Raw genomic sequence first — 26,252 nt, forward strand, 5'->3', positions numbered from 1 at the left:
GTACAAAAACGGGTAAATGTATGATGCTCTTTTGTAAGTTCTAATGTAAAGGCTAAAGAGCTTTGATCGACAGCACAAAAAATTGCCACATTTATTGGTTAATATTTCATTTCAGAGCAAAAATCCGGACTTGTATTGAGCCGCCTGCTACTTTACTCTTTGCTTGCTTTCCATCTCTCTCCGACTTCCTTTTCGTCTCGTCTGTTTACGTAGCAAAGGGGCTTTGAACCTCAGCTCGTCGGTGGCTCTGTGGCTGCTGCTGTCACCTGCTAATGTCACCGGTAATGATGTGAGCCTGTTTTTTTGTTTTTTTTTCTTCTTCATCCCTTGAAACGCCGTCGCAGAGCCAGGACTCAATCATTTCATTTAAGCAAAACAAAGTGCGACAGCGACAACTGTGAACCAGCCAAGAGAGAGGAGCGGCGACGCTTTCGTCTGCAAATCATTTTGCTAACACCTTTGAAGTGGTGACATGCCTCTGGAAAATGTAGCGAGAAGCTCCCGGTTTGCGGGATGAAAGGGGAGTCAGAGCTCCTTGTCAACTTTTGACCTCTATACAGGGGAGATCAGTTGGGGTTTGGGCCAGCTGCTACTCCAGACGCTGCTGCACTGTTTGATAAACGACACTGAGAGTTTTCTCCTACCTTATTGCGTTGAGCTGCGGAGGAAAGGAAAAGTAAACTCAGTTAAAATGAACTCAAATGAACTGAACTCAAACAGAACTGAATCACATCAGGACAAAAAATCCATTTACTGGGGAATGAGGCGTTCATCTCTACTGGACCATGAGGGTTAGCTTCAGAGCAGCAGCCAGGAAGGGTTTGTCTTGCTCTGGGACACTTCAGTAAAGTGGATTATTCGTATAGGGACCCAGCTCCTGCATGTTATTGAGTGCTATCTTCTGTTTGAAATGAAGATAACAGAGCGGGAACTTGGTATTCCATCCCAATTATCAAAAAGAAAGAAATATTTCTAATGTATTCCAACACTTGACCCGGCCTCACCGTGGTTGACCCCTATGAGCAGTCAGTGCTGGTCCATATGGACTGCAGCTCATCTGAAGTGGGCTTTATTGTGCAGGGGGTTAAGACGCGATGAAGCGCTATATGCTGCAGGAAATGTTATCATCCAATCAGAGCATCCGCCTTCAGAAACCCCCATTCCCTTAATTTGAATATTGTTAAAGGCTCGTCTTAGCAGACCGAATATGAATCATATTGTGTGACTTACCATCTGCTATGTGCGCAGAGATTGTGAATACATCTGTAGCGTGGGCGGTCTTAGTGGGAAGTGATCCTCTAACCCTGCACTATTTACGCCTTTTAACTTCACATGTTGAATTCAGAAAGACGGAAATCTAACTCGAGCATTCTGCATGATTTTAAATGTATTTTTGTTGATAACCATCTCCAGTTAGCAACACGTGTGTCAAAATACATTAAGACATTTTTGGCATGTGGCTTTTACTGCCATGCAAATATGCATTCAAGGAAATAAGGTACCATTAAAAGCAGTAGGACACCACATACGTCAACAGCACCTACCGTTAAATCATCAGAGCAACATTTTGCATTTGCATAGATCCCCTGTGAGCATTGTTTTCTAACACACCACCCTCCTCATTGGACTCAGCTTCAAACCTGCGAATCTAGTGCTCGCTAAGCCCTTACACTGATCGCTGATGCGGTGGGCGTGCTGTCAATATTGGCCCATTCGCTGTGAGTGAGCAAATCTCCCCTTGACATGGCCAGCCATGCGAGTAATAGCTAGGATTAAGATAGGAAGGTACACACATGAATATACAAAACGCAGTGTGGCGCGGGCAGATCCGAGGCGGCAGCCGGGGGAAATTACTAAGGCCTCAGATGTGCGGCGTGCATAGAAACGAGACCGACCGGGAGCTCGGACATGAAAAGACTCATTCACTGTCGGCGACCCTGATGACGAATGGCACATTCAAATTTGAGGCCATTATGGATCTAGCCAAGGTAATTTGGAGTGTTGTACAGTTTCATGTGAACAAAAGGACGGAAAATCATGCGGCTTGAGTACCATGACACAGACGGAGTCAGTCTGTGCACCTGTACAAATGTCGTCTTTTGCTGCAAACAAGGTCAGCCGCTTGGCTAAAGCCATGGCTCCCTCTTGACCTCACGGCTCCTGTTTAATGCTAAGTCACCCCCTGAAACACACGTCCTCCCATAGGTGGAAAGGTTTACACATATACGCAAAGATATGCAGACAGATGAAGCTCAAACATGAGCAACACACACACCGCCAAAGACTGAAAAATGTATCTAAAACTAAAAACAAAGTGGCTCCATTTGGCTGATCCTACCTTATCATTTTCTGTATGTCATGGACTAAATACGTCAGTGAATTCGCTCACTAATTGGACGCCTGACACGGGGCATTGTCCTTTGTGACAAACTCTTACAAAACGCTCCTTTCAGTGGCCCTCAGAAGAGGCCGAGGCCAGACGGAGACAGAACTAAATGGAACAGCAACACATTTCCATCCGACACTGATGTGACGCTAACAGGCGGGAGGGGAGATAGTGGGGTGAGGAGGGGAGCGACTCTGGGAGAGCTGACAGGGATTAGGCCCTATTTGTTTCACTTTTTGACTACTCCTCCCCGCCCGCTCGCCGGGAGAGCGTGCGCAAACGGGTATTTCCGTCTCCCACTCATCGTCGCCTAATTGGCACTTAACAGCTGCCCCTCATGGCCTCCTCACTGGCGGTGTTTCCGCTGGTTCTTCCCGGCGTAGGAAGCAGCAGCGCCGCATCAAACATCAGCCAGCTGAGGGGGCACTTTCTCCTGCACCCTTTCCTCCCTCCCCCCCTTCTCCGTCCCCTTCCCCTCACAGCTATCTCGCGCTGAAAGCAGTTTGCACCCTAGACAGCCCCGAGCGCTCATTATCGCTTTTCTCAGTCGGCCTGTCGCTCTGAAATCCACCCCTCCTCGCCTCTACCCGTTGCCCACCTCCACCTCCATCTTCTCCCCCGGGCTCTTCCCCCCGATCGAGGAGCAGCATGAAGAAGACGTCAGGATATTGAAGATGTTCTGCATCCGGGCTCCGAGCCAAAAGAGACGCCGCACACGGCAGACATATGGCCACGTTTTCAAAATCTTATCTTTATTTAATCCAGGCCCATCAATCACCAGCAAATTCCCTTTTCTGTGTCGAAGGCCGGCCAAGAGGCTCGCTCCAGGACAGATGTCGGGGGAACATTTATACATCCTTATTTCCTCTAAACATAGAGGTCATCACAATACTATGCTGAAGCAATCTGAACTGGAGGAGAATGCGCCATATTGGTGTAAATGTTATGTTCAAGCGCATCAGAGCATGCGGATGTCATATTACGCCAAATGAGGCCAAATGAAGCAAAGCGCAGCACTGACACTCAAGGTGCCTCTGTTGCAGAAGACTAATGGGTGGAGGCGAGCTGGGGAGTGTGCTGCTGCGAACATCAGGTGCTGTTTTCAATGCAAATCGACTTGTCTTTGGTAGCTCAATTACAATATGTTAGAGTAGACTGGTCTTCTGTTCTTCTCAAAACAGGTGAAACAGCTTTGGAAACATGTAAGTATCCATTTTTATGAGACCAAGCTTCTACAACTTAGCATTTAACAAAATGCATTTTTTTGGCTCATGTTTTCGCAGCGCAATTGCGAAAAAATGCCCAGCAGAAGTTAGTAAAAGGTTAGGAAAAATAGGCAAGTTACAGTAAAGTCAATATTACAATAAAACGCTGTCATGAAGTTTTAACCCTGCCAATGTCAGCTAACCATATTAGCATTCCCACATGGGGGAAGGCTGTGAGTTGGAATAGAAATGGGCTGGTTCAGTAAGCAGCGGGAGTAGAGGTCCCATTTGTCTTGTCCTGTTTAAATACACTGGTTAACTCCTGCCAACAGGGAAGCCATTCAGCAAAAGGCCAAGGGCATCTGTCATGTGATCAGCACATTGGTATTGTCCCCTTCCATCTCCCTCTTTCGCCCTCTCTTCCCCTCTTCTTCCTCATCATCTCCCCTCTCTTTGTTTATCTCTGCTTTCTCACCGTCACTCTTCCGCTCTTCCTCCTCCCCCCCCCCCCCCCCCCCCCGCCTCTCTCCCACTACCTCTCCTCCTCTTTCGATGAAAGGAGTGAATATGCAGGGAACTGACATGATTAGCAGCGTCATATCCTCATGATGGATGGCGCCTGCTCCATTATTAATATAGTAAAAGCACCAACTGCCAGGTAAGAGCAATGTCAGCATCCACAATATAACGCGGTGTGCCCGCAGATAATGGTGAGCACTTACTTTTTATCTATGATATGCATGGGCTTCAGGCCGAGGAAGAGGTTGGGGAGGAGGAGGAGGAGGAGGAGGTGGTGATGGTGGTGGGGGTACACGGCTGAAAAGGGGCACCATGACTAGGCTTTCAGTTTTGCTAATTCCTGGTGATGTTGGGACACTGCAAAGCAAACTGTAACTTAAAACAAGTGTGAAACAACTGCATTCTTTTTGTCAATGCCTCTTCATGACAGGCTGATAACATCAATCCGAAGATTAATTTAAATAGGAAGATTATATGGCACAATGTGGCAAAATATAGTACCCATAATACTGCCACATATGAAGACATAAAGTGTCTTAAAGTCTGCAATAAAGTTCATTGAGACCTTAATTAATAATATAAAGTGTTGTATGGACATACTTTATAGTTGACATTTTATCTCTTGCAGTATTATTCAATGAGATGGAGCGTAATTTATAGTTTTGCTGTGACATTTGTAAGCTGCTTAAAACAGAAATATAGTCAGAAATAGTTTCAGGTCATTCGGTTATATTGTTCTATGTTCAAGAAGAAGATATATAAACTTTATATGTTGAGAATTTTCAGGACTGGAACTGGAAATGTGGCCTTTTTCTGTGGCCAGACAAACGTGGACGTGGGGGTTGCAGCAGTGCGTCTCCATGAAGATGTTTGCACACGACCCTAATGAACTAATGTGCACTCTATAGGTGGTTCCTGTCCATCCTCCCTTTTTGGACTTTTTTAGACTTTGATTAGAAACCTATTTGTGATACGTCAAAAACACATTTCTCTGGGAGCGTAATTAATAATGCAGTTTTGTTTCAATGGAACTAGAGGAGACCAGGCTGAGGAGCTAAACAATGCATAAAAATAACCGGATTTGTCTGCTAAATATTTTACACTTCAGTCAGCCGTGCGGAGATCGGCTACACAGAACGCAGCCATGCTAGACTGTTGACGTCAGCATGTATGTCATATCTTTCTGTAGCCCATCCATTCCTGCTGAAACCGATAGTGAGTGTGGTACAGGCTTATGAGGAGAAAGATGATGGAGACTGTCTGAAAGAGAGGAAAGGAATCAAACTGGGAGAAATAAAAGGGGGCAGACTTAAAGAGCAAGGGGCAGGACAAAAACATAGAAAAGGAGAGAGAGACAGGGAAGGAAAGACCAGACAGACAGAGTGAGTTGTGTCAAATGGATAAATGTCAGCGGGAGCTTCATCGTCTGTCTGATGTGAGCTCTCCCTCCCAAAAATGCCATGTGTGAATCGCGTAGCCGGGGCCCTCGGCCAGCCTTTCCCTGTACTGTAATGAGATTATAGACCTCTACAGCACTCTGTGTGTGTGTGTGTGTGTGTGTGTGTGTGTGTGTGTGTGTGAGAGAGAGAGAGACAGAGAGAATACTATTAAGCCAGCGTGGAAGTGTAGAATTCCGATGGCTTACATGGGGCGAGCGAATAAGCGGCATTACTCACACCACCAAACAAGACGCATCGAGGAAGATTTGGCTACTTATCTATCATTCCACACACACGCACACGCACACACACGGTGGACTTGTGTTCACCCCTCTTTTACTGACAGCACACGGGTGCTGCGTAAATAGAAGTGCAGCGGCTGATCTTGATCAATGTGGGTCAGTGTAAGAAGCCTCCAGCCTGATGAACACTCCATATGACTTTCAACCTCAGTGAACGGCTTGTGAGGAAGTCTCTGTTGTGTTACCATGACATTCAAAATATAGAATGAACAAACTAAATCTTTATTATTTATAGTTCAAACCAATAATACAGTCTGCAGGAACACTGCAAAACAGCATTATGGAGATAAATATCAGCACGTATGATAAGTTTAAATTCATTATCAAAGCATAGAGTCTCTATACACTCTATACATTTCCCCTACAGTCTAATGCCCCATCCTGCATCTCATTATGATTCCACATTTACACAGTGGAACAATATAGCAGCCTATTAATACTGTTTCCAGCTCCTGTTTGTGAGCACATGATGTTTACACCACGGCTTCTCCTCTCAGACTAGCCTTTCAGACCTTCTTCCAAATCTAATATACCCATCCATAAATAGCTCACCTATCGAGCCCATATTCGACTTGAGTGACGTGGCTCCGGGTCCAATCCCGCCCGCTGAATCTGCCTAACCCCGCCCCTCCACGCTCCGCCGCGGCTCCGACGAATGCTCCACCGCCCCTTCGCCTTAAATGGACAGGCAGAGGAGTTGATTGACGAACCGAACAACTCCCCTTCGTTTAGAAGCCCCTCCCCTCCTTTGGCTCCCTATCAGTGTCTAGTTTGGCAACACGGATACGCATGGAGCCTCCATCACCCCCTGTCTCTTTTACGCACCGAGTCCGATTATGCGCGCAGGTACAGGGGCCCTAATCGCCACATCTCGAGACGCCGCACTGAGCAATTAATCTCCTCTCATGGACTAATATGAAAGAAGTGGATGCAGAGGTCTGACACAGCCAAGGCAGGAGGCATATTTCTTGTGCATCGTTCTTGTTTTCCATCACCGAGCGTCAGCATGGATGTCTTAGCGAACCACAGTATCTTTCAGGAACTTCAGCTCGTCCACGACACCGGCTACTTCTCCGCCATGCCGTCGCTGGAGGAAAACTGGCAGCAGGTATGTCTCAACTTTCATCCTCATCGCGGAGCTCGAACCGCGCAGTGCGCTCGCCGGTGGGTTTGCATGCGCTCGGGACGCAGGCGTCAACTTTCTCTCTCCCCCCCCCCCCCCCCCCCCCCTCCCTCCATCAAAAAAAAAAGCGTGAAATGTGTGTAGTTCAGAGGAAATGCTCTCCATCACTCACACAGCTGACAATTGTCCCAGAGATGGCAAAGTGGATAAGATGCGAACGCACGCGGGCGCGTAATAAAGCTGTCAAATGCGATTTGGGAAAATTGTAGATCCGAATCCCATAACAGGGAGCGAATTGGTCGTGAATAATACATCTGCATCCCTCAGATTACTGAGTTGTGACCCCCCCCCCCTGCATGGAGAGAAGTCCCCTCGCGTATTCATAATAGATACCCTAACATGTCTGGCTTTGTTCCCTCTTTAAATGCAGTGGTGGAAAAATGTGCGAGGGCAGTGCAGGAAAAAGAATAACTGTCATCTGCGCGTCGCACATTTTTGACCCCCTCACACACTTCCTCCATCCAAGTAAAGTGAATGGATGTGGAGAGATAAGCACGCGGCTGCACGCTGCCACATGGTGATGGATGCGTGGGGAGACGCACTGGCACGCACTGACCATTACTGGTCCTCACACATCATATCACACGGATCTGTTCTGTTGATGTCAGCCCAGATGTGTTTTATTATACCCGTGTGTGTCATGTGACTGATTTCCTGGTGTAAAATTGCTTAAAATATCTACTTTTTAAACAGCCAATATGTCTTTCTCAGCCTGTTTCCCATTTATTTGTTACACAAAACTCAATTTAGCTGCACCTTTCATGCATATGTGCACCGTCTTTTACCAAAGAACCCCTTCATTTTCCATATAAGTCAAAATAAGGGCCATGCATCCGTCGGCCCACCTGCATTGCTGCTGCTGCTGGTGATGATGCTTTCCATGCTGCACTCGACTGACCGAGCAAAGGAAAAAAATAAATCATTGCGTGGAAATTTGATGCTGGTATTGTTCAGGCAATAGGAGCTTCAGCCCCCCCCCCCCCCACACACACACACACACACACTTCTCTGCTCCATGCGTGAGAGGGGAGGATGGAGGGAGGGAGAGGGAGAAACCGGTGCGTGACCGCGGATCCATTCGTTGTGGCCAAGCAGTCTAATTGGCATCCTACTGTTACCCACCGACGCATCTTTTCATAACAAGTCTCCAACTCCCAGCTTCACTGTCAGATGGTTTTTAAATTGCACGGGCCTGCGTCTACCATATGTGCAGCGCATGTCTCTCCCCGTTTCTCACCCACAGCCACGCATATCAAAATCCATATAATGCAAATGGGAGAGAGAGCCAGCTGTGTGTATAGGCAAAAGGCTGGGAGAGCTCTTCTCTGTGGAGGCTGGAGATGCCTCTCACTGGGATGTCTGCAGCTTCTTCTCCCCGAGACAACGTCCATTTTGGAATTAAAGATCATCAAGTCTCTTAATAAATGTAGAGAATGTACTTTTTTTTAACCAAGCAGATATCTGCTCTCATTCAGCTTTTGTCTGGTGTGGGACGATGCCATTTTTAAATGGACAGGTATCTGATTTTAGAGGTACAACTCTTCTATTGAACCTGGCTTTGGTCTACAGGACACACAGACTTTTAAAATATGAAATGTCACAGGTTGCTTTCCTGATCGCATCTGCAGATCTGCATCACCTGAGATGGAAGCCGACACGCTTCTTGCACCTTTAGCCACTTTTGATGCTTAAAAAGTTCACATCCAGTTTCATTTTCACAGCATAAATGTTTTTTTTTTTTTTACCATGCTGTTACCAAGCTTAATTAAAGAAAGAAAACACGAAGAAGGAGGAAATATATCACTTATATCACTTATACAGTCTCTCCAATTTGTAGACTTTTACTGAAAGCTGTGTCCCCTAACGAATCATTGGAGTGAATATCAAAGTTCTTGGAAAACAACCCTTATTTGGAATAAGAAGAGTGTATTGTGTCCTTGTGAGCACAAGGATTATTATGACTTGCCCCCCCTCCCCCCCCCCCACACAGCACAGAGATGTTCTGAAGACGCCACCGAGCCCTCCTGAATACACGAATTATGAGCTGTGGCTCGCCTTAAAAGCTCTGCCTCCGAACGAGACCCGCGCTCGGAGCAATCCCCCCTCTGTGTTCCAGGCACAATTTAGAATCTGATGCTTTTATGGGGCGTGATGGTGAGATAGGAGGCCGTTGTAGTCGGACCCTAAATGGCTCCCTGAGACGCCATGGCAAGAATGATGACTGTGTCCCCTGTTGGTGTCTGCGAGGCATGATTCAGGCGGTTATAGGGGGATGGGGAGCAGAAAAGGAGGAAAGTGTTTTGGAGGTCTGCAGATGGTACATCTGAGGCTGCTATTTGTTCCATTATTGAACTAAATAGTGCCAAACTGAACTGTGCTGTCTCGCTTCCAAATCCCAGTACAGTTGGTTGTTCAGAGGGAACAAACAGCCGGGCAGAGCTGGATTTGGAACAAGCATGGCTGGTCATAATTTACTCTTCATGTGGAACCCAGTTTCCCTAAAAGCGAAGTGTACACGTGTAATTTTGCGTCTTTATACCGACATGAATTGCTGTCTGTCTTGGCTGCTGTTTCCAGTGCTTTGTTGTGCTATTTTGTAAACTGGCATGCGCGGCGATGAAGCCTCACTTAGCTTCACTGTTAAACATTTATCAGCATCTTCTGAGCAGATGCCAAAATGTAAAGACTAAACATCGGGATTCGAGGATCTGTGTCCTCATCCACAGCACTTGACCCTGATGGATAGGATGTAACGGGACACCACAAATGGCTGTCTGTCATTGACCTCAGCACACACGCCATACCATCCAACACATATATTATTCCTCAGGGGCTCAACAGAAACACACACACACACGTACACACATGTAGACTGAGTGTCTGATGCCTACCAAAGCGAAACGTCTGTACGTAGCTGCGCGGTGCATTATGGGCTTCTATATGTGGATCCCGGACAAATTTCACATGGCTTCGGCACTTCTAAATGTGGAAGGAGCAGCGGGGCGCTCCGGCGCGACCTCCATATGCAAGGCAGCGTGCTCAGATGCATCCACTTACACCTCATGCCCGCGACTCCACAACACGCACAGCAGCAGCAGCAGCACCGTCTGTGTGTGAGGGGGGTGGGGGGGGGGGCGAATGTAGAGGTGGAGGAAGTTGCAGAGCACGCACATTCTCCCCGCTGCAGGGTTTCGCATTTCACAGTCGGGTGGGCTCGAAACCCCCCCCCCCCCCCCCCCCCAGGAGGGACAAAACACACTCGGAAAGACAGTCGGAGAAGAGGATACAGGCACAATGGACACCACTAGGGAACGGGACGGAGAAGTAGGGATGCACATAGATGGAGTTATTTGGTTTTAGGCCTCTGAAGGAAAAGTCGGGCCGTTAAAGCTGCTGTCCGGGTCAGAGGGACAGCACGGCGACCCCTCCTGTTGGCCTCCAGAGCGATGAGGATGGGAAGTAAGCAAGAGGAGTAAGAAGAAGCCACAAAAGAGAACTGTGAATGTCCATACGCATCCGTACCGGCGCCGTGTGCACGCGCACGTACGTGCACGCGGCATGCGTGCGTGTCTCAGTGTGTTATGTAATCCTCAGTAGGCCACATCTGCTTTCTCACACACAGCAGACTTGCTGGGGAGCGCAGCCAACCGCCCCCCCCCCCCTCCTTCCTGTCTTCGTCCTCCTCCGTGCCTTGTTCCTCCATTCTCTCTTTTTTTTCCTCTTATAGAATTAGCACAGTATGGATTTTTGATCTCTGCAGGGCTGTTGTGTAAGCTCAGGACTTGTGTCTACCCCCCCCCCCCCCCCACGCCGTACGTCTGCCGGGTAACAATGTCCCCCCAAGTCACTCCTCTCTTGAGTGAACGAGAATCAACGAGTTCAGGCGTCTGAGTCGTGTATCAAGCTAAACCAACCGGTGAAAGCACACGCCCCGTCTCTTCCCTGTGACCTTTCACTCGCTGCTGTTTGGTGTAATTTTATGCAAATTGAAATTAAATCAATCCTGTAAGGGGCACAGCTCTGTATTCTGCGAGCAGGAGGAGGAAGGACAAACTGGGACTTAATCTTATTTGTCTCAAAAGAGCTCATGGTGGTGTCGTCGTTCCGCACCCGTGGCTTTATTAAAATGTCACATCAACTGTAAGTATGAGATGTGGGGTTCCCGGAATCAAGTTTGGACCCTCTCCAAAGAAAAATTTTGTTAATTCCCTTTTAGTTTAACTGACGTGTGGTCCCGTTTGCACAAAAGCCTGCCGATGTGATGGAAGGTTGACAAGTCACGTTGCGGTATCACAGCAGAGTCGCTCCTAATAGCTATTCATGTTACACACAACAACCTTTTATAGCTGCACTTAATTTCCAGACATCCTCAAAGTATTCAGACGAGTCCGCGCTGCCTCATGACGCTCACGTGTCGAATATGAAATTGATTCCTCGCAGCGTTGCTTTGCTCGCCTCTAACCCGGTAACAGTCAGAAGATCTTGAAGACGGATGCCACGCAGAATCTATTTGACATGGCCCCTGCCCGCGACGCACCGAGGCATGAAAGGAAAGCCTTTGTGCGCCATGCGGCATCTCCGCTGGATGCTTTCTAAGTGTTTTGCAGCCACGAGGTTATTACTCAATGCATCGATTTGAGGAGAGGATTGCACGTCTGTTGACGAGGAAAGGGAGGAGAGACTGTAATAAAAGAGCTATGAGTTCATCTAATTAGTATAAACAGATAAATGAGCTGCAACAGCGAAAAACCCAATTTGGCTCCTGAGCAGCAGCAGTTATGTTAACAAGACAGTGCTCGCTGTTCTCCCGTTGCTACTGACACTATTTTGTTTTTGCTTTTGCATGAATTGGGTTTGCTGTTTTACCTTTAGTTTAGTCTCCAGAGACTGGAACATCCCGGTTTTGCCCACGCGCAGGTGCACAGGTCTGTGTGTATTTTGTGTGTGTTGTGTAACGAGATATGCCGGCGACCCCCTGACCCAGTAACATCCATTCATGCCATAAGAGCGCTTACTGAACTCCGCCACCTCTGTCTCATCACTCAGACGGCTGAGAGGCGATTGCCGGTGATGGGTGCCTTCCACTGCTTTATGGGCGTTGATGAAAAGGTTGGTGGCGCTGATGAAAGAGAGGACGCGGAGGAAGCATTCATTTGTCTGATGCTCTGGCGACTGGTCCGTCAGAGGGAGAGGGAGAGGGGTGACAGGCAGAGGAGGTGGTGTAGAAGGGAAAAAAAGGCAGCAAAGGGGGAGGCGAGAGGAGAGGAGGGGAGGGTGGTGAACAAGCACATCTTTATGTATGGCTTCCGTCTGCAAAGCGCTCTGCCACCCCCAGGTTTGATTAACAGTGAGGAGAGGAGCCAGTCATTTTTTTTCGCCTCACACCAGCACACATGGCTTGGCAATGACTTTCACATCATTTGAGGCGAAATCGGGAAGCCGTTACAGCACCTTACAGTGATCCGACATGCTTCGCCGCTGCCATCCGGCTTGGCAACCGCAGGCTGAAAACAGAAAGGGAGAGAAGAGTCTCAGGCATTCGTTTTAAGCTCTGGAATCACCACGGACTCTCTTTTCTCTCTCTCTCTCTCTCTCTCTCTCTCTCTCTCTCTCTCTCTCTCTCTCTCTCTCTCTCTCTCTCTCTCTCTCTCTCTCTCTCTCTCTCTCTCTCTCTCTCTCATGACTCTCTCTTTCTCAAATTCTGAGAAGACAAAGTCTCAGCTGACTTGTTTGATTTGCCCTGCTCTGACCCCTATTTAGAGTCAGCCTCTCTGCAAAAAAAAAAAATAAAAAAAAAAGACGTTGAACTCAAAATTTGTGTCACAAATAAACGGCACCAGGCTGCTGGTGGAGTCGTTGCATCAAAGGTATTTGCATCCATCACAGCGGACCAAATGGAGCCTTGCATTTGGGAGGAAGTGTGTATTATGTGTCCGTGGACAGAGACTCATTGTGAGAACGTTGTGCCTGGATGAATCTAGTCTGCAGTCACAAAGTCCAGACGGAGAAACCAACACGTTTGACTTTTTAATCATGTGAGGGGACAGGGCGCAGTGATTTCCTGTTAATGTGCGGCCTATAAAGATTTAAACTTGATGTCATCAGCTATGAGCTTCCTTTGATGCCTAAGTATCTGATGATGAGAGCATGTGCTCTGATTTGACCTGCTAGCCGGGTCTGAAGGGTCTGTTTTTCACGGGCCTCATCAGAGACCCGTTAGAGGGAAACAATAAGATTACTCATTGTTGCCGACGTTGCAGCCAAGCTGTCGGCATTGCTCGTTGTAATGGCTGAATGCCATCAGGGTGACACTTCAGTGATACATTTTAAATGAAATAATTGCCATGAATCAACGCCTTAAGGATGCGAGGGCTTCGAGTGATAGTCGGTCGCTGTGGTTACCCCCTCCCTATCGTCCCACTTGGACCGCAGTGTGTTTAATCTGCCTGCTCACATATTTGAACATCCATTTGCTTTGATAATAGCCACAAATTCACACCACGCCCAGGCATGTTATAGCCATCCCTGGCTGTGACATACCAGGCGTTACATCCCATCTTACTGCCTACCTGTTGCTAGGCAGCATTGGCAAGCAGGAAGACCAGCTTTGGCCTGTTTGTTTGTTTAGCTGTCATTCTGGGAGGCTAATCCCTCCCCGAGGGACTCGAAGCCATCCAGAAACCGGAGATCTAGCCATGTGGACCACCTCTCTCCAAAAACTGAGTGGGAGGAAGGGGGGGGGGGGCAAAAGGGACGGAAGGTGGAGAGAGAGAGACAAGGGCAATTTGCCCTGAGTAAACACCGCTGCTTGTTGTTGTCATCCGAAGCCCAGTCATCAATCACGGCCCTAAGCTCTTGGTGGTGACAGCCGCAAGGACGCCGGCACGCTCTGGAACCGGTTGGATAGTTTATAATGCAAGACAGTCATTGGCGAAGATCACAGCTGAGTCGCCAACGCAGGGCCTCGTTGACCTTTAGGAGCGTGAGCTTCGGTTCCATTGGGAGTCCAGCAAAAGACGCAACAATGCCTGTCGTCGGCTTTGAGGAGAGATTTGACTTTTAGCTGTATTATGTAAGCAAAGCTTGTCTCTCTAAGTGTCAGTCCTGTGTGTGTGTGTGCGCGCGTGCTTTGCATGCCTGACCCAACTCTGGGTCGCTGCGGTCGTCCGACATGCAAAGCCAGTGGTGTTTTTCCACCTGCTGTGGCTCGCCGCTCCAAAAGCTGTCGGTCTGGTGTCAGCATCTCCCTCCGTCCGGCTGTCTGTTCTCCAAAGATCCTTCCTCATCATCACTCTTTTCCTGCGTTCAATCTCTGAGTTTCTGTCTCCTCCTTTTCTTTTTTTCTTATCTTATAAAAACAAGCTTTAATCTGGATCTTACCCAGAGGTCAGGACTCGGATAAAGGATGTTTTCTATTGTCAGCAGCTGATGCTCAATTCACTGGAAGATTAAACTGGGTCCCAAATTACCCTAAAGACACTGGTATCTCCAGCCAACTGGGTACATCATGTCGTTTCAGTCATTCCAAACCCCTGCAGGGCTGAGTTGTCTGAATATGATACGACTTGTATCCTCAAAACCAGGCAGATTCAGCTTGAATTGGGATTAGCCTATATGTCAAAGCCTGAAAGCACAATTTTTCACGTGGAAAAAATATTAGTTTGACATGCAGCCTTGAAAAAAAAAAAAGGCTGTATAAGTGTCAAAGTAGAGGGACTGAGAGGGTGAGACGATTTTGCACCCTGCTTAACTCCTCGAACGGCCCGGGAAGTGCCCTTCTGTGATTTAATGAGACCAGCGGGAAGAGCCATTCATCAGCGTGACAGCGTACCTCTGTTTCCCATTGTTCTGTTCTGGTATGTGAGGAGAGCAGTGTGTGTTTTAGCCCTAATGATGGGCTGGCAACCCTTTGATTAGATGAATCTCCCGGTGCTAATTAAGATTTGGGCTGCCAAAAGACATGTGTGTTTAAGCCTGCCTCCATCTATCTCTCCCTGCATGTACAGTACTTTGCACGTGGTTGTGTGTGGGAAGTTAACAGGATGTGCTTTACAGCATATTTTGGCGTAATCTTGTGGGCTGACATGAGCGCAGGTCCTTGCACAAAGAGAATTCATTCTCTGGAGGTAAAAGATGGTCATCTGTGCGTAAAATATCCTCGTCATGTCTTTTAAAAACAAAAAGAACTAGCAAGTAAAAAGCAGTTAAAATGCAGAATTGCAAATATTTCAATTTATTTGCCAAATAAATTATAGAAATAACCTTTCATTGATGGACACGAATGACTTGACAGGCAGATTTCTTTGCTTGTGGCTGCATCATCTCAAAGCGGAGCGATAACTTCTATTATTCAATGCTAAATCAATAAAAAAACAAACTATCCACATGGGGATCTGTGATACAAACACCAGTTTATGACTTAAAAACATTTAAGAGCCCCTGCTGTAAATGTCCCCCCCCCCCCGATCTTTTCAACTAAACTGATGGTGTCACATTAATGTTTCACTCCTCCCTCGTGCGTATTTTCAGGAAAGATAATTTGATAACTTATGCTAACAAGAACGAAGGCATCCCCCGTCCCCCCCCCTTTCTCTCGACCCTCCCCTCCTCAAATCACTCCCCGCTTGTCTCTGCTAGCGCTTGTGTGGCTAGACAGCCCGTCCTCCTGCTCTCCGCTTTACTGCTACGTGTTATTCGGTCTTTTGCCCCAGATATTATTTCATTGTAAAATGATGCCAATTAGTAAAGCCAGTCGCCGGTGGCTGTGGTCTGGCTCCGTCTTCGCTCCGGCGGGGAAAGATATTTGGGTCGGCAGCTATTTTCAGCCTGTGATGTTGCCAGGAATACTTCAGGGAGCAGCCACTGTTTTATAAGAGAGCACATCAATAATTTTCATTGGTGTATGTGTGTGTGTATAAGCGAGACAGGGAGAAAGAGAGCACTTCACAGGCAGTGAGTTTATTGGGTTTATGTGTGTGTGCGTGCATCAGAAAGTGAAGTGTTTTCTCCTGAATATTCAGCAGAGCAGCTGTACGTGTGTGTTTGTCACGTGCACACAAACACATGCACTTGTTTCTTGTGTGCCGCATGTTTCACTGTAACTGTCACGACCTCCCATTAACTTGACACACATTAATTCGCCAGCCTTTAACCTTTAACCCCCAAATCTTAACGCAGCTCTTACTCCGGGCTTTAGCCTTCGCCCTGCAATCACCAGCTGAACGCTCTACTTGTGGGGCAGCCGTCAAAGCGCACACACGCACACGCCAACACACATAGAGCTAAAGGCCAAAGTCAATGAGTTCCTAACACCTTTCTCAGCGCATCTAACCGCTCTCCGCCCCTCTCCGCTGAGCCGGCGTGCATTGTCAGGATGAAATTGGGGTGAAAAGTCCTCGCACTCCGCTTGCGCTTTCCCGCTGAAAAGCCATGCTGCTCGGCACAGAGGGGTGAACAGGTTCAGCCTGCCGCGCTGCCTCCGCCCATCCTCGTCCAACCTAAACTCTCTCTCTCTGTCTCTCTCTGTCTCTATCCTCTATCTCCTGGAGGAGAGCCCACAGCAGTGGCGGTGGCGACGTCTTTCAATATTTTAAGCGGCTTGGGCTAATCTTTGTCGCTCAGGTTTGTTTTGAAAGCACTGCCGCGGGAATAAAGACGGAGCGACAGCGCCCCACCCCCTGTTTGCACGGCCTCGGATACACATAAAGTCACCGGGATGTACACGTTCTTGCGTAACTGCACAGTCCCCCCCCACCACCCCCACGTAAACACACACCAGCACGTCTGCGACCCTGAGCTAATCCACCTTGGCCTTGCTAGACTGTGCCACTGACCTGCTTTCGCTGCTCTTTTTCTTTGCCGCTTGATCGCAACACCCCCCCCCCCCCCCCCCCCCCCCTGCTTCTTAGCTAACCCTGAGTTTTGATGCTGTAATGAGGGACAAAGCCTGAAACGGTGGCTAAGTGTTACACAGCACTTGCATGGCAAAAGCGGGGTAAACACAGGCCAGACGACTTCCTATTTAGCCGCAGAGAAGCGCGTAAGAATGAACTATGTTGGCTCTTATCAGTGCGGGCACGGCGCCACAGTTGCACTTAGCGGCTTGTGGATGTGATTGGGGTACCGAGCGGCCCTCTCCGACTGGCACACTATGAGGAGGAAGAAGAGTTTTTCCGCTTCACTGTTCCCTTTATCTCCCCCCCTCTGTTATTCTCGGCCCTCCTCCCCTCTCTCTCTCTCTCGCTCTCTTTCTCTTTCGCTGCTCGCCGCTCTTTTGTCTCTCCTTGCCTTTTTCCAGCCAAGGCCCCATTCTCTCGCCCCGTCATTGTGTGGGGTAATGAAGATTAGCCAGCCTGCCACACACAATGGGGTCCCCACATCCGGAGCGCCGACTCCCCAAATCCTGCCGCAAGCTGCTAACCCCGGTGTAAAACCACTGTTGTCGCCGACCCCCCTCCTAACCATGCACCCACACGCATGCACACATACAGACATTGAGGTTGGTTCACAAACATGTCCACTTTGCCGTGCTGAAAGCAAATGGCTAAAATGTCCCCTGATTAGATTAGGACGGTTTTGACAGCTGAGAGGGAGCGCTTGGCGACTCATGTGCCGATAAACAGCAGCTCACCCAAATCCAGTTAAAGTGAGACAGAGTTCCCCTCCCCAGCGAGTGCAACACGGCTCCACTCGTTGGGATTATACCCCCACCCTTTCCTCCTCCCCGTCCTCCTTGCCCTGCCATCCTCCTCTCCATCATTCATGGTATTCAGTCTCGAGATGCTTCTTCGCCAAAACTCCTCTGTTCTCTCCTCTTCCCTCCTCTATCCTATTTCACCCTCACCTCTCCGGTCCTCGACTTAATACCAGAACAAAGAGGCTTTCCACACTTTGTCACAAGCCATTTAGGTGGAGCAGCAGAGGTCTTTATAGTGCACTTGTTGTATCCAGAGCCTAATAATGTCGCCAGATCCTCACAAATCTGTTTACTTGTCGAGCCACGTTCAGCAGGATACACGCGTTGCTTTGTCTGTGTGGAGAGATAAATTATTCAGACGTGACAGCAGGAGAGAAAAAGCAGCATGTCCGCTCATTTGGGAAGCCAATGACTCGCAACCATTTCTTTGAACATCATTTTACAGCGGGGCTCTTCATATTGGCGTCCATGTTGTTTAATGGGAATACAGAGAGGAGGTCCCTTGCGTCTGGGATGATGCGGATGTGTGGTTTGTGTTGTGGAGCAAGCGGTTGGGAAAACATCTCTCTGCTCCATTAAGCAGAGGTCACAGGTTTTTTTTTTGCACTCTGAGTGCTCCATCATTGTGGCTTTCCTGCTAGATGAAAGGTGCTTTGATGATTTTCCCATCATGCGCCAACACACGTACATGTGCGCGTCGCGAACCTCCAGCAGCTGAGGGCTTAGCGGGGAGGCGTCTTGCCTTCGAAATGAGCAAAACTGATCCTCATGCTGCTCTGCAAAAGAAACAATCGCAGGTTCAATTCCCATGTCCAGGAGCGACGCGCTAAAGACTGAACCTAAGCGCGTTAAAATGTAAATCCAAGCATTTAGCCCAACATAACACAATTGAAAACTGCTGCCTGAGAAGCATTTCAAGTGTCTATTAGCGCATCCGTCCAAACAAAAATTGACTGTGTGCAAAGGAGGTGTCAGGTTTACAACCATATGTGCATTATTCCCTCAAACTCCGTCAGCAAATTGTGATTTAACAACTGGCAGTGTCTGTTATCAGCCCGGAGCCTGCGCTGTGTAAAACCGCCTCAAGGTGCTGCGTTGCCAGGCTTTGACGGAGAGGCTGACGGCGGCCCTGATTATTGCTGCGAGGCTAATGTCGCCTGATAAGGCCGTGTGTGTAATTAAGCTGTTTCCGTGCCGCGTTATCTGGAGCTAGGTGAGGCTCGGCTGGCTGGAGAGATGGAGCTGTTAGTCAGTGTGGAGGAGGACTCCTGCCTCCTGTCTGCGCCGTTGCAGACTTCATATCTCTCCCTCTCCCCCCCCCCTCTAATCTGCAAAGTAGCTTTTTTGCTTATGCACCTGTAGAAGACGCCGTGGCTTCACCCTTCAGCCCTCACACTCCCTTCACTGTCCCCCATTCTTTTGCACAGCTCGCATAGAGGCCTCTTTAACCCGTCTGTCTCGCAGATAAATTGGCTCTGTCTCCCCCCCCCTCTGGCTCTGTCTCTTTGTGTCTCTGCTCCCTCAGTCTCTCCTTATGCTCTCGTCGCTGCGGAGCCCCATCGGGGCATCAGGAAGATCCCTCCGGCCAAACACTGCACCCCCTCTGCCGCGCTCTCCATTGAGAATAACAGGATGAAGAGAGAGCGCTCCGCTACTCCGCTACTCTGTTACCCGCCCCCCCCCACCCTCACCTCCTCCTAGCCCCGTAGGCAGCTTCCCCGCTCGGCTGGGATCCACCGATGATGCCATGCTGCTCTCCGAGGAGTCTGAAATCTGGTGGCTCTTGCACGGGAAGGAGCAAAAACCCCGAAGGGCAGCTTAGCGGGGAGGGGGCTGCTTTTCTAAGATTTTGTGTGGGTGAGGGTGGGTGGGGTGGTTCTGTGTAAGTATTGCTCAGTGAAGCTATAGATTACCGTCACGGCCACCGCTGATGAGCTCCCGCGCGGTATCATTCCGTATCGATTAGGCACTGCGACGCAAACACACAAAGGCTGTTGGCGAGCTGGCCAGCGCCTCTGGCTACTGGTCATTTAGCTGTCACCTCAAAGTGATGGCTTGGCCCCGGCTCGCCAGATCAATGGGAGACACAGGCCCTATAACACACTATGGCAGGATGAGACACACACACGTGCACAGACGCACTCACACACTGTGTCTCCGGATTACGTGCCTGCGCAAACTTTTCTTTCGATAAAAGTGCCAAGCGTTTATTCTGAATTACAAACTGCAATAACAAAGACGGCTGTAAACACAGTCAGTTAAACAGGGAGTCGTAAAAATGAAATCAAGACAATAACAAAAAAAAGGAGAAGACAATTTGGTTACTCGGTTCATTGCAGGCCAGATTTTCCCATTGATGGGATTGTGGTGCAGCGTCACCTGAAGGGTGAAACTGATTCAATTCTCAAAAGGGGTTTTATTCAGAGCAGTGGTATTGCATCCACAACCTGTGAACCTGAATATTACTCACTTTTATACGACTAATCAAACCACGGCTGGATACAAACATGGCCGAACCAAATAATCAAAATGTCATGTTTGTGATGAGAAGGAATCGTTTTCCAATTTGTGTTAAAATGATGATGACAATTAAAAGCACATTCTGTGAAAAAGACTGTTTTGCAGACCCGGTCTCCCAACTCGTCAAAGGCCGATGCCTGGTCAGTGCCCCTCACCGTCTGACACCTCACCGAAAGCTGACGCTCCGTCCATGCAACGTCCAAAACTGACAGTGGGAATGTGTTGACAGCACAAATGTTTACGGCCTCAGAAGCCCACAATACAAATATGACATAAGAGAGAGTTCAAAGTATAAAAATATGCTCAACAACAAAACGCTCATTCACTTTCTTTATTGAGATTTTAAAGAGAAAACGCTTTCACTTATGCACAGGAAATATGCCAGCAGCCGGCTAGCTTAGCTTAGCATAATGAGTGGAAACAGGGGGAAATACATAGCCTCTATAATGAAAGTTGTGTAAGATCTATATTCTAAGCAGGAAAAAAAAAATCGAAATATTCCAGAATGATGGAGGCTGCAGGGAATCATCTTTGAAAAGATGCGACAGCACCCCCCCCCCCCCCTCCAAAACTCAGTGCATTCAACAATAGTGTTGCCTCACCCCCTCCAGCTCAGGGCCCCCCTCAAAGTCCTGCCCTTTTCAACCCTGCTAGCGTCAGCGCTGGATATTATTATTCATAGCACCTTGTCTCTATCACGGCATCTGTAAAAACTGAACATGATTATCCTAAAATTAATGAGCCATATCCACCCCATTACATTTATCTGTTTAGTGGTGTTTGGGGGCTTCCTTTGGGGCATTATGCATGCTCTTCTGTTCATATTTATAACCCAGGCTTTTTATTAGCGACCTAGCGGGGTGCTAACAGTTGGGAGGCAGCCCGCGCTTTGATGCTGATGGCAGGCGGCGCGGCGCAGGCCAAATGTGAAGGGAGGAGAGAGGATCAGCTGCCAGGCCAAGGGCCCCGTGGACGAGGGGAGGACAGGGTGAGGCAGAGAGGAGGAGAAGTGAGGAGAGGAGGAGGAGAGAGAGACTTTTATTTTTATAACTCAAGAGCCAGAGAACGAGAAGCAGAAGTTGGTGAATCGGGGCTGGTTCACAGCTCTCAGCCCGCTTGACTTTGTGAGAAGTGTGTCTTGTGATCAGCGAGTATTTGTCACACCTTCTGTATTTTAAGCCTCGCTAACGTCAGGTGTGTTCTGCATGTGTGACTCAGTGTGTGTGTGTGTGTGTGTGTGTGTGCAGAAAACAAAGTGCATCTGAAGATGGGTCCCTTTTTCCTCTGAGCATTTTAAGTTTAAATGTGCTTTTTACCCGAGTGAAAAGGAAAGTTGACGTAGAACTGTGCAGTGACCCCGACCCTATCCAGTACTGTTATATTCAATACAAATCCCCAAACTCTTCAAAAAGCTTGCATTCCTTTGACATTCTTGAAAGCTGACAGTGACTGAAGCCACAGCTGACAATCATCAAGGTAATTAGCGGAGCAATTAAGGGCTGCTGTGCTCAACTCATCGACCTGTCTTGGAAATGACATAAGTTATGGCAAGAAAACTAGAAGAAACGCCAATATGAGTCAACTATTTTAATAATTGTGTAATCACTTCACTTTGTAAAGAAAAATATTTGCCTGCTTGCACACAGCTCTGACGGGTATCGAAGCACTCTGTATCACTTTAAGGGTACTGGTTTCGATACCCAGTCCTCGTGGCCCCGCTCCCGGCGATGACTGTCTTGTCCTACGGAGATGCTTGACAACATGGAATCTGGCTCCAAGTCACCCCACCCAAGCGGGTTTGGAGGTGGAGGTGGGGCTGCTGGAGCATCCATTGGACTGTCTGAGTTTATCCTGGCACACGTGAAGGCATCATCCCGAAAGCCTTTGAGGAAACGGACGCTGGCTTTATGCGGAGCCAATTCATGTTGGCTCTCCAGATCGGCGTTTGTCCAAACAGAGCTTGGGCGAGCCATGAGCGCTCCTTTATCTCGTGCGATGCTTTTGGCTCTTGATTCCTTGCCTGCACACACACACACACACACACACACACACACACACACACACACACACACACACACACACACACACATTCACTATAGACCACGGGATCAGCCAAGAGAGTTTATGCTTGCGCGTAGGTGTTCGCACAAACACACACACAAGAGCCGCGTAATTACGCATAATTATGCTACTCACATATACGCGGGCGCTTGCAAAATTATGTGCGCACACACACACACACACACACACAAACTACCATAATCACATGCAGCCACATTAAGTGTGCGTACACCCACACTGCTCCGCACTGCACACACACAGGAGCCGCTGATCAACTGCGTGACCTTCTCTCTTACGATGTTAATGTCACCACCTGGGGGAGGAGGGTGGAGGAGGGGAGGGGGGAGGATGGAGTGATGGGAGAAAAGAAGGGGAGGGGGGGGAGATGGGTGCAAAGAAAGAGCGCCTCCCCCCTCCTCCCTCACCTGCAGCCTCTTCAGCACTCTTACCTTGTCAAACACTCCCTTCTGCATGCACACTCGCACACTTATAAGTACAGCATGCATCCGAGCACGGCCTCGGGTCGCAGCCTAACATTCGGTGTGCATGAACCCCTTTTCTGCGCGTGAGGCCTGTGGCTTGCCCGCCGACAGGATCCTGTTATGCCAAATGTCACACTTCCAAAAAAGGATTTACCCCCCACGGAGAAAACGGAGTCGACGCCTTCCTTCGCTCTTTCTACCAAGCCTCCTCTCTCCTCTCCTGCCTCCTTCACCTTGTCCCTCCACCACTCTCCTCCTCCTCCTCCCTCTTCTTCTTCACCTTCCACTCAGCCCCCCTCTCACTTATCCGTTTCTATCCTCTTTTCCGCTCCCTTGAACTATCTCTACCTCACACACACTCACCTTGGTCTGCAGTCCTCAGCGTTTTGCTGAATAAAGTCCCCTTTAACTGGCTGGTTTTAGCGGATAATTAGTCCTCACCTTGGGAGAGGAGGCGATGACAATGAGAAGAAAAGGGAGAGAGAAAAGGGTGATTTGGGGGAATTGATAGGGGGTGAGACTGAAGTAGAAGGATGAGTGAGAAAGGGAGCGATGTGGGCAGGTTGAGGGGTTGAAAGATAAAATTCTTGTATTTTTCTCAACGCCTTCGATATTTAATTGCGTTCTGAAATAAAGAATTCAATTCACGATTTACTGGCCTCAGCCATCAAGGAGACAGTAGAGACCTCTCGCATAGCGCATGAAAGAAGTTATTTTTTTTTGAAAGCCATCACAGTCAAAAACAACAAAAAAAGAAAGCTTGTAGGCGTGCAGTGGAGGACATTATCGTCACTTTCACGCTGTAGATGTGGTCTGGAGCAGCTTTTTAATTTGATATCTGGTATGCAAATACTGTGAACAGTCAAAAAACAACAAAAAATACAACAACTCCAAATCCCTTTTTGTTCCTGGAAGAAGACGACTTAGAGGAGAAATTACACTCCCTTGGCAACAGTCACCCCCCCCCCTCCAAAAAAGAAAGAAAAAAAAATGTGGCGGGTTTATTTTTAGAAGGTGCAAACAAGCAACGTGTGTGTGTGTGTGTGTGTGTGTGTGTGTGTGTGTGTGTGTGTAAATGTCTCTGATGTGTTCAGTCTGTACAACCCTATTCCTGATAATGGAAGGAGCTGCTCTGTGTGTCAGCGCCTATTTACACACAAATGAAGTGGCGAGTAGCGCGCGCCCAGTGGAGCTGCTAGCCTCCATCTCCAGCTGTCAAAATGTGTTAGTGGCTACAAGCGAAACACAACGATCCCTGGGATCAAACTGGCGCCGTCCATTCAAACATAATAGCTTCATCCATGGACACGGAGCGTCTTCTTTCCCTCGCCGGCCCTCCTCTTCGAACCTTGCCAGCTTGCTGTAAAGTAATAGACTTCTCGGGATGCCAGTTCACACAAATCGGGGATGTAGCCTTTTATTTGCCCTCCGAGGGGAGAGGTGTAATAGGGATGAAACAGACCATAACTACAGCTGAATAAATCTTCCTATCTTGGCTCAGTGGAAGCCGGTGCACACATGGCTTGTCAAAGCTCTATAAAATGTTGTTTGATAGGAGTTCTGTTCAGTTTAGGACTTCTCCTCCTGCTATCCGGGCGGCTCGCTTTCGTTCCGCGCTGCAGCGGGTTGCAATCAATCAGTGTGTAATCAGCCGTCTAGCTGGAGCTGCCAGGTAATCCTGGCTGTCTTGGTGGCTATCTGTGCATGCGCGCATGTGACAGCTGGCAGAGCTGCTAAGTTGCCTGTCTGTGGGTGAGTGGATGGCACCATGCAGATTCTCTCTCCGCACATCAGAGGATCTGGTGGCTGTTGAGATTGTCAAGTGGGATTTATGAGAGTGAGGAAGGGCATTTTCAGAGCTGATGCCCAAATGTGTCTAAAATAAGCCTTTCCTTTCCCCTTTTCTCTCCCGTAGACCTGCCTAGAATTGGAGCGTTATCTGCAGACGGAGCCCAAGCGTCTGTCAGAGCTCTTCGACAAAGACCTGGATGGCCTCCTGACTCCGGCCTACCTGAAGGAGGACGGCGATGAGGAGCTGACAGATGCCCTGCTCCCCAGCCTGCCCATCCTCCCGGAGCCCCTGAGCCCACCTCCACTCATCCTCTGCCCAACGCGGAAGAATTTCCCCTCCACCGGTGCAATGAAAAGAGACCTCAAACTCAAGGGCCAGGGGCTGGAAAACGTAGAAGTGATGGAAGGGGTCCACCAGGCCCAGCTGAGCGCCGTCACCTCCCTGACGCCCCCGTCGTCGCCGGAGCTGGGCCGGCACCTCGTCAAATCCAACCAGACACTGACGGCCTCGGCGGACGGGACGCTTACCCTGAAGCTGGTGGCCAGGAAGGTGGGGCTCAGCGCGGCGCGGCTGGTGGCGACGCACACACTCCCCGTCCGGATGAAGGACGAAGATGAGGGGGCGGCGTGTGTTATCGGAGTGGGGGAGCTGCCGGAGAACAAGAAGAGGATCCACCGCTGCCAGTTCAACGGCTGCAGGAAGGTGTACACCAAGAGCTCCCACCTCAAGGCCCATCAGAGGACACACACAGGTGAGAATTATTCACAACGTTTAGATTATAATCAACATTGTGCTATAACCGGAAGAAAAAAAGCAGCACTAGATGGAATATTGTGCAGCTATTTTGGGTTTGCAAGCACAATAAGAGTTCATCAACTCAATCAATAATTCTATTTTTTCAGTTTGCACAAGGGAGTGAAACGCACATTCCAATGTGTAATACTCATTAACTTCAAGATTGGTTCAATAAAACGATTTGGAATTGGCCACACAGCTCACACGCTCCTTAAGTGTAAATGTGTATGTTTTTATATGGGTAGGAGTTGAACAGAGACACAAGGTTGCACACTCTGTGTATAGTTTGTGAATATGAACACTTTAATTGGTGCACATTTCCGTATAATGTCCGTATGAGTGCCCCTATGAGACTTTCAGCCAGGCAGCTCTGAGGACGCCTCTCTTACCAGAGGTAGCCACTTGATACACCTGCGGGTAATAAAACTGATTGACACTCATTGTTGGCGACAAGACTGAAAAGACTCAATCCTGCAGCTAAATGGCTCTTGCACACTGACGGAGACACAGCCGGAGTGTGTTGCTGTGGTGTTTCCTTGAAGTCTCAGCCTCTCCGTCACACACGAATACTATGTGGGACAATTTGCTTCTGCTTAATTTCTTTGGTCTGTGAGGGGAAATAAACTGTTGGCACTTTTCTAAAACGCTGACATTTACATCTACCTACATCTATCTGTTTATGTGAGCACTACATTCATTCAGTCATTCATTTATTCACCCTTTCAGCCTGCCAGCCAAATCCCTGAATTCCTAGATAACCTGACTTGAGATAATTGAGGAAAATCTCCCTGCTTCACATTTTTGGAACAAGTACAAAATGCACATAAAGTGATAAGAAATGTAAAGAGAGGAAAAAAAAAAAACAGCCAAGT

The 26,252-nt window shown here is 48.5% G+C and overlaps 1 protein-coding gene across 1 annotated transcript in view; it reads left to right on the forward strand.

Annotated features, from left to right (window-relative positions):
- Positions 1 to 6,643: 6,643 nt before the first annotated feature.
- Positions 6,644 to 26,252, forward strand: part of LOC142952573 (Krueppel-like factor 7) — a 28,602-nt gene continuing 8,993 nt past the window's right edge. The window contains exons 1-2 of the mRNA XM_076094367.1: positions 6,644 to 6,959; positions 24,709 to 25,336. Of these exons, the coding sequence (XP_075950482.1) occupies positions 6,780 to 6,959; positions 24,709 to 25,336 (808 nt within the window). The 5' untranslated portion in view covers positions 6,644 to 6,779. The remainder of the gene's footprint in view (positions 6,960 to 24,708; positions 25,337 to 26,252) is intronic.

The sequence above is a fragment of the Anarhichas minor genome, unplaced genomic scaffold (assembly GCF_050575085.1).
Source record: "Anarhichas minor isolate MPS153535 unplaced genomic scaffold, ASM5057508v1 ptg000018l, whole genome shotgun sequence".
Taxonomy (NCBI): domain Eukaryota; kingdom Metazoa; phylum Chordata; class Actinopteri; order Perciformes; family Anarhichadidae; genus Anarhichas; species Anarhichas minor.